Source organism: Arvicola amphibius, chromosome 12 (assembly GCF_903992535.2).
Source record: "Arvicola amphibius chromosome 12, mArvAmp1.2, whole genome shotgun sequence".
Taxonomy (NCBI): domain Eukaryota; kingdom Metazoa; phylum Chordata; class Mammalia; order Rodentia; family Cricetidae; genus Arvicola; species Arvicola amphibius.
The window spans coordinates 36,676,563-36,684,487 of NC_052058.2; the positions used below are offsets into that span (position 1 = coordinate 36,676,563).

A 7,925-nucleotide genomic window follows, 5' to 3' on the forward strand; every position below is an offset into this window, starting at 1 on the left:
GTGCATTGGGGAGGAGCAGGTACCTGATCGTAGTTCCTTTTTGATTCCTATGACCTTGGCTGTTCTGGGGCTGGTGTCCCCAGAAGGTGGACCTCCATAGTAGCCTCTTTCAGGAAGTAGCTTTGAACTGCGGCACTGTGGTCCCTATTCCCCCCTCCCCCCAGCTGCTAATTTCCCCAAGGACCAGCTGAGTCCTTCTGTAACTTATTCATGCCAACTATCTTGTCCCCCTCCCCTTAGGGATACTGAGGTTTCCATCGTGTGCTTTCTCGTTCTGCGCATTGAGAGAATGGGATGGGCTTTGTCCTTGAACTCTTACCTTTCTTTCTCATAGTAGAGCCAAGTAGGCGGGTAAAGTCTTACGTGGGTTTCATTGTTTCTTTCAAAGGAGAATCGAGGAGATATAAGGATGAGCAACAGAAGCTACCAGCCCTCCCATTGCCAAGAAAATAGGGATTTCAGTCACAAGGAGCTCCTGAGAGGGTGTGAAGGCACCGTGAATGGACTCATACACTTGTCACCTCCTGTTCTTCCTCTCAGATGTCAGAGGACCATGCTCTTTGAACCTGGGGACCCAGGGCCGCATCTGTTCTCCCTAGGAATGGGTAAGTGGAGGGGAGCAGAAGGGAGGGAGGAAAGGGACAGCCATGAAAGGGAGGTGGGAAGCTGGCCCATGATAAGACACAGGCTCTGGTTAGCCTGGGCTTGGCTGTCCCCAGGGAAGCTCTGCCTATCAGACTCACACCTGATGGGCCTGGTGTTTTCACACAGGCCTGACAGGAATACAGGAAAGGGGGCTTGTCACCTTGCTGGGAGAATCCGCTTAGAAGGAGCTTTACTGAGACAAGCCTCTTAGACCTGAGCCACCTGTCTCCTTTGAGCTCTTTGCCCACTGTGGAAATAAACACTGCTCCAGGATGGGGCATTTGCTGGGCCTTTCTAAGCTTAGAAATTTGCAGGGACTCTACCCCTGGGCTGCTTGCTCCTCTCATGTCTATTTTACAGAAAATTGGACTGTCAAGCCTACAGAGAAACCTGGCCAAAGACTGGGCTCTGTGTTCAAACTACTGTCTCTTTCTTAATGTAAGACTGGTCTGTGATGGAGTAGCCACCAAGCTATCCCAGACACTTTCCTCTTAGCATAATGTTGTAGTTCAGGCCACATTACTTTCTCAGACAATGATGCTCCATGCATAGTGTGTATGCCAATTTATTGTTTATTATTTTTGGTGTTCTCCTGATGATGAACATCAGGAAGTTACAGGAGTTGGTTCGGAGACCATTGGTTAAAGGCTAGGAATTTGGGACTGTCTGTGGGTGCCTGAGACGCTGTAGTCCTGGCTGATCACACAGAGATCTTGTTATTCTGTACTCTGGCCACCTTTGAAATCTCTGGAGTTGTAGCTCCCACAGGAGGAATCTTTGACTTTCACTTTGGAGGAACCATGAAGACATGTGGGCTGAGCCTGGATCATAGTGACTCTGAAGGTTGGTCGTACCATTGGAACCAGAACTTGGAGAATTCTGGAATGTTCCTGGGTCTCTGAAATGAAGTCTCCCAGTGTCACAGTTCACTGGTGCCATGAAAATTGGCAGGGGACAAATCATGGCTTCTGGTGTCTCCACAGCTGGGCATGAAGGTCATCTGGGTGGAGCCAGGCTTCAGGTGCTCTAAACCTGTGGAAGAGCACCGGGAACCACCCAGGAGTTGGATGGGCGCTTGCTTTTGCACAGTCTGCAGATCCTGGTGTAGTTTCCTGGTGATGAGTGACAGCCGACAAGGAGAAGGGGCATGGGAAGGCAAAGTGAAGTGGATAGAATAAGGTGAAGAGAAGAAGACATAGTTAGGGCGCATTCTTACACAAAAGAGTTTAAAGAAATCAAATAAGTGGGTCTTACTTCCCTCTCTGGAACCTAAAGGGCCCTTTCTGGCATTAATTAAAATAACATTGAACAAAAGTTATTTGAGTGAGAACTGAAAGGGTTATTAAGTAATGGCGGTGAGATTATTTTTCTTTGTGCTTCAGGTTTATTCCTATCTGCATTCATTGTAGTACGGAGGTTAATAGCATGGAAGCTAAGGCTGAATTGTTTGGATTCAAAGCCTGCAATACTAACTAGCCTTCAGCTGACTAGACCTTCAACAGTTTCCTGAAACTTCTTTGCTGTTTGGCCCCTCACTTATAAAAATAAGAACCCTTAAAAGTAGTGAATTTTCAGGAGTCTTGCAAGGATCAGAAGTGTTAGTGGATGCAAATATTAGTGAAATCAAACTTTAAGTACCCTATTCATTCTCAACGTTATGCAATAATCACAAATAAGACCCCAGAAAGCAAATATGCAAATGATCAAATAAATAAACAAATTAATATGATTGGCTATGATGAAAGACACACCCATCTATACTTACTGTTTTGGTTTCCCACGGTGAGGACAACGTCTTGCATAGCCAAGGCTAATGAATAGAATTACAAGGATCAGGAAACTGTTTCCTCTAATTAGACCTCTTGGCAGTAGAATTCCCTGTTCTAGCCATCGCCTCCTTTCTAGGGTTTATTGTTCTGGGTTTATATGTTGTATGTCCACCCTGGTATCACTATCCTAAGATCCTCAAGTGATTCCTCTTCCCCAGTGGATGACCTTTACCACCGCAGTTAAATCCCTTTTTTAAAGACAGAGACAGTTGCATGGCAGGCAGGGGTAGTGTGTGTGTGTGTGTGTGTTTGTGTATGTGTGTGAGGTCTTTAGAATCCTACCCCGAGTCTGCGCCTGTGGGTTAACTCATTTTGTTGAGCTTTGAAATAGGGAATGTGGCACAAATCCTCAGGACCCGGGCTTGTCTCGGGTCCATATGGCCTTCCAGAAGCTGCCCCTGGTGACCTTGTGACACGTAGAAGGCAGGTGGCCTAACAAAGGCTCCTAGGTCCTAACTTTGATCTGGTGGGACCTCAAAAGCTAAGCATCTGACTCCGGCCATTGTCTGAGCCCCTCAGCAGCCCACTGCATCAGTGTACTGATGTGCCATTTGAAAGTGCTGCCTGGATAGTGTTCCTATGTAGGCTGCTTTACAGTTTGCAAAGCTGCTTTAGGAAAACTCTGTCCCATCTCCTTCTAGTAAGCTGGTATATGCAGTCACATCCGCCAGACTGCCATTCATTTATCCTGTTAACTTTCAAAGCTGTTTTTGTTACTTCCACCCAGAATCTAAGCCCTGCACATCGGGTCGTTGTGTGGGCCTAGCCCAGTGTGTAGACACAAAGCAGAGCTCAGGTTTTAGCATGAGCTGCAGCCGCTCTGATTGCCTCTATTGTCTCAGCTGGTGCAAATTTCCTTTCTCGTAGAAAGTAGAAAGCTCTCTCATTCCTATGAACCAGGCAGAGGAGACTAATCGACAGCAACACGAAACATCCTGAAATCCTGATGTTGATTGCCCAACACCCTGACTCATCTTCTCATTCATTCTCTCTGGATCTTAGCGTCTGTTCTGGGAGATGCTGGGTGGAAGCAGCAAGCCTGGGCAAACATGTTCTCTGGGTTAGGTATTGGGTAATTAGCAGCGAAGAGTCAGGAGAAAAAGAGAGACTGGAGGGAGGAGAGGAACACACACACACACACACACACACACACGAACATAGATGCATATACAAATACTACATATATAACACCATTGTGCCATGTAACTTTATACACAAATATACACAACACCCATGGGCTCTGGGGTGGCTGCAGCTACCCTGGAAGCCTCTTCCATTGTGACAGCATTGTGTCATGGGCTTGCCCTGATGCCATCTGCTCTGTGGATACAACCCTACTAATTTCTCAACAACACCAAGCTGGATCCTGCAGCCAGTGGGATGTGTGTAGGTTTGTGTGTGTAGTGTGTAATTATGTGGTGTGCATGTGTTCGCATGCATGTACTTGCATCTGTGTAGTTGTAGGTATGTGGGTATGTGTGATGCGTGTGTGACCCCCTTCTTCTCCCCAGTTTCTCTTTTCTCTTCTGCCTCTGTGTTTCTGTACAGGGAGGGGCTAGAGGGGACGACAGGTTCCAGCAAGCCACCCTCAATGGGGAGGTGGCATCTCTCTCCCCTCCATTTGCACCTCATTTCACAAACTCCTATGGGAAGCAGAGCTGCTGGCAACCAGTGCTCACCCTCCACCTTGCCTAGGCGGGTGCCTCACACTTGGTTATTCACGAGGAATGTGTGAGAGAAGTGGTTATTTTTACCCAGCCCTGACTGGGTGTGATGGCAGTGTGGAGGAGGGGCTCTCAGACTCTCAGGGGTACAGAGGTTGGAACTATCCTGTCTTCCTTATTCTGTCTCCCTCTTTGTTCCCATGAAGACAGGAAGTCCTTGGAAGACAGGACTCTGGTCTGGTCATTGGCTTCAGGTGCTACTGCCTGAAGTGACAGAGGGAGCTGTAGCGTAGGACTCCCAAGAACTAGCACTTGTGGAGAGCTGAGACACAGGCCCTCAATTTAAGTTAGGCTATGCCTGGTCTGAGTTCTGCAGCCTTCCCACAGGCCTCTGCCTGCTCTAAGCTCTAGGACTCTCTGTACAAAAGTCACAAAGTTCCAGCCATGCTGACTACCCCATCCTGGGCCAACAACTCGGAGCTTCAGCCTGCTGCTGGCCTAGAGTCACAGAGCTGGAATCTGAGCGCGTGGAGGTCTGGACCTGGGCCTGTCTTCATCACGACCCACTGTTATCTTTCTCAGGTCTGGGAGAGGGCAGCTTGGCTCTTCCAGGCCTCATACTGATCATGGCCATGCTGGCGTCAAACTGAGCCTCAGTGTGCCTGTCTACATCTCTGGGTGCCGTCTTGTTTCCTGTCAAGCTGGAGTTTTCTGCACCCCATATACGCCACACACTGACTGGAGACTCTCATGCAGGTGCTGCTTCAGGTTTACTGGAGGGCTATGGTTTGCCTATGGTCTGGGCACCCTCCCATTCTGTAGTTCCCCTGTCTCTGTTCTATTTGCTTGCCACTTCCTCTGTACCATGTTCCTATTTTCCACTATCTGCTTTCAGGTTCCCAGTCTTCCCCGAGGCTTCCCACCCAGGGATGGGTGCTTCCTCACCTCTTTTTCTTCCAATGGGGATTGAACTCAGGACCCTGCCCTTTCTAGGTAAGCATTCCTCCACTGACTGAGCCATATCCCCAGCTCTCGAGCCTTAAATTCATTGTGTAGCTGCTCTCAGGATTCATCATCATCTTTGTTAGCTTCTCTAAACTCTGGGATTGTTTGCTACCATGCCTAGTCCCTATGCCATTCTTAAGAGTATTTTCTTGACAAGAAGTGTTCAGTTTTAAATGGTCAAGTTGTTGCCTCTTCAGAAGACTCTAAACTCTGCATGACTGAGAATAAATGTGGTTCCTCTGCACTAGAGTTTGACACAAGGCACTGGCTGGGACTGATCTGACCTATCCCATGACCAACTTAAAAATCTTCCCACTCCCCGCCCACACAGGATGAGGTTACTTACCTTTCCGGTTTGCCTGTTTGGATTTAGGAAAAGGGTAGCAGCAGAGCCTGGATTTTGAGAACTTAGGGGGATGCCTTCTCCCTGAAAAGTAAAAGAATATAGATCTTCCAATTAGCAGGCCAGGGCCACCATCATGCCAATCTGTATGGGGATGACTTGAGAGGGCTTCCACTCACAAGACCCAGAGTTCAAGAACATTTGCTAAAAGCTGGGCAATGGTGGCTCACTCCCTTAGTCCCAGCACTGGGGAGGCAGAGATAGGCAGATATCTGAGTTCAAGGCCATGCTGGCCTACAGAGTGAAAATCGACAGGGCTTCCCAGAGAAACCCTGCATTGAAAAATAAAATAACAAAGCAAAACAAACAAACAAGGACATTACTAAAAACAAGCAACCACTGTCTAAAACAAACAAAAAATAGGATGAGGTCAGTTAGGGGAGGGAAGAAAGTATGAGAAAAAGGCTCCAATACTCAGCTTTTAGAATGAAGAAAGCAGTAAGGTGATCGGGAGGGGACTAGGACTTTAAGAGCTCTTACTACTCTTCTAGAGGACCCAAATTTGGTTCCAAAAACTCATTTGAGTGACTCGCAACTACTTGTAACTCCAGCACCAGGGACTCCAGCACCCTCTGCTGGCCTGGAGGACACCTGCACACGTGTGGCACATCCACACATAGGCAGGTAAATCAAATACATCCTAAAGGCAGAGATAGAGATATTCATCTCTCCAGGGACAAAAAGATCATGTATGTTTCCCACATCTGAACACACAGCAACATCCCAAACGTATATCCCCCTATAATGCATAACCTCATTCCATCTGTCCATGGGGCTTTCTGTGCATAAGAATTTGAGAGACTCATTTACTTTGTCCCCAACACAATACAAGTGGCAACAGAGGTCCCCTGACTTCCTAGTCAAGACTCAGATAAGTGAACATCTCTCTGAAAGGACTTCTGTTTGCATGGTGAACACCCAGCTTCATATAGGTGTCAGGTAACAAAGCAAATTCCACTCCCCTCAGCTCCTCTGCATATTTTCCTCAAGCAAAAGAACCATTTTCTTATTACTTTCCGAAGGGACAATTGGCTGTCGGTGGCATCTATTGGCATACCAAGCACATGCCGGCCTCCAGGCTCTCTCAGTGTATAACAACTACCCACGGTTCTTCTTGCCCTGCCCCCACCCTAAATGGGCTTCCCGCCCCCAGCTTCTCCTTTTCACATAACCCTGGCATTTCAACCAGGCACTCTCTCTTTTGTCCTCTCTCTTGGCTTTGTCTTCCTCTCTCCCTCTCCCTCTTCCTCTCTCCTCTCATGACCAGGTCCATTCCGCTGGCCATATTCAGTTTACTACTTCCTCTCTCTACACTGGACTCTTCTAAATGCCTCTGGCTGCACTTACCTTCTGTCTACTATGAAAACTTTCCTCTCAGCCATACCTGGGAGCAATCATGACTTCAGTTTATACATCTTATGTCAAACCCCTTAATTTATACATCTCATGCCCAAGCCCTTAGTTTATACAGTAGACAGACCCTCAGCATGCTTGGGAGTATAGGGTTGCAGGTAGAAGCTATAAAGCCTGAAGTCTCCAAGCTACCTGTTGGCCACTGTAGTGGATTGAATATCTGTGGAATTCTTTCCAGGGTTCAGGACTGTCTGCTAGGACCTGATCCCCATTAGTTCCTGTTTGGAACCTTCCCAGACCATGGGATTACTACTCAGGGACTAGAGCGAGCCCAGAGCGTAGCCTTACCTTCTGAGGAGAGAATGCAGAAGCAGAGAAGCAGCACGCAGAGCAGACTGGAAAGGGCTAGAAGTCTCATGGTGAAATAGCTGGAGTCTCACAGCTAGGGAGGGAGCAGCGCCACAGAAGGCCTCCTTTTGGCCGCTGAAGACATTTATAGAGTGACAGAGAGAGGCGTTCCCCCATAGGCAAGGCTTTTCAGCCCTAGAAGTCTCCTTAGTATAGTCAGCCCCACCCAACAGGACAATAAACCAGCTCTTCAAGAAGCCAGGATTCGGTGACTTGTTGCAGGGACTTGTCAATATGTAGCCCTGAGTGCTGTGGTGATCTCAGTGGTTAGAGAAGGAAAAGCCACTGTCCGGGGTTGAACGTTAACTTTTAGAGTCAGCAATAACTCCATCAAATGAAGATCTTCCTGCTTTCTTGCAAATATGGCTGGGAAAGGGGCCATAAAACCACAGGCAAAGCCTTAGGGAGAGCCAAACAGTCTGGGTTTGAATCCTTTCTCTCCCACTTATCAGCAGTGTTATCTTGAACTTGCTGTCATTAAATGTCACTGAGTCTGCTGTCCATATGTGGTTGGATACAGAGCTGCATGAGAAAATGCTCCAGAAAGTCATCTGTACCAAGCTGGGCACTTGTGCCATTGTTAGATTATGTGGTGGCCACAGCTAGCCCATAGTGGGC

General features: G+C 47.8%; 1 protein-coding gene across 1 annotated transcript; it reads right to left on the reverse strand.

The window, feature by feature from the left end:
* Positions 1–1,671: 1,671 nt before the first annotated feature.
* On the reverse strand, positions 1,672–7,317 carry C12H10orf99 (chromosome 12 C10orf99 homolog). Its single transcript, XM_038348605.1, has 3 exons — positions 7,248–7,317; positions 5,490–5,570; positions 1,672–1,757 (listed from the first exon to the last, which is right to left on the reverse strand). Exons 1-3 carry the CDS (start codon positions 7,315–7,317, stop codon positions 1,672–1,674), a joined length of 237 nt encoding a protein of 78 aa, XP_038204533.1.
* Between the last annotated feature and the right edge of the window lie 608 nt (positions 7,318–7,925).

What these genes read in the sequence shown, in the direction of transcription:
- C12H10orf99 (XM_038348605.1), bottom strand. Translation starts at nt 7,317, where the DNA reads ATGAGACTTCTAGCCCTTTCCAGTCTGCTCTGCGTGCTGCTTCTCTGC. An exon ending in CTGCATTCTCTCCTCAGAAG is followed by an intron (nt 5,571 to 7,247) that starts GTAAGGCTACGC and finishes TTTACTTTTCAG; the next exon opens with GGAGAAGGCATCCCCCTAAG. An exon ending in CAAACAGGCAAACCGGAAAG is followed by an intron (nt 1,758 to 5,489) that starts GTAAGTAACCTC and finishes ACTCATCACCAG; the next exon opens with GAAACTACACCAGGATCTGC.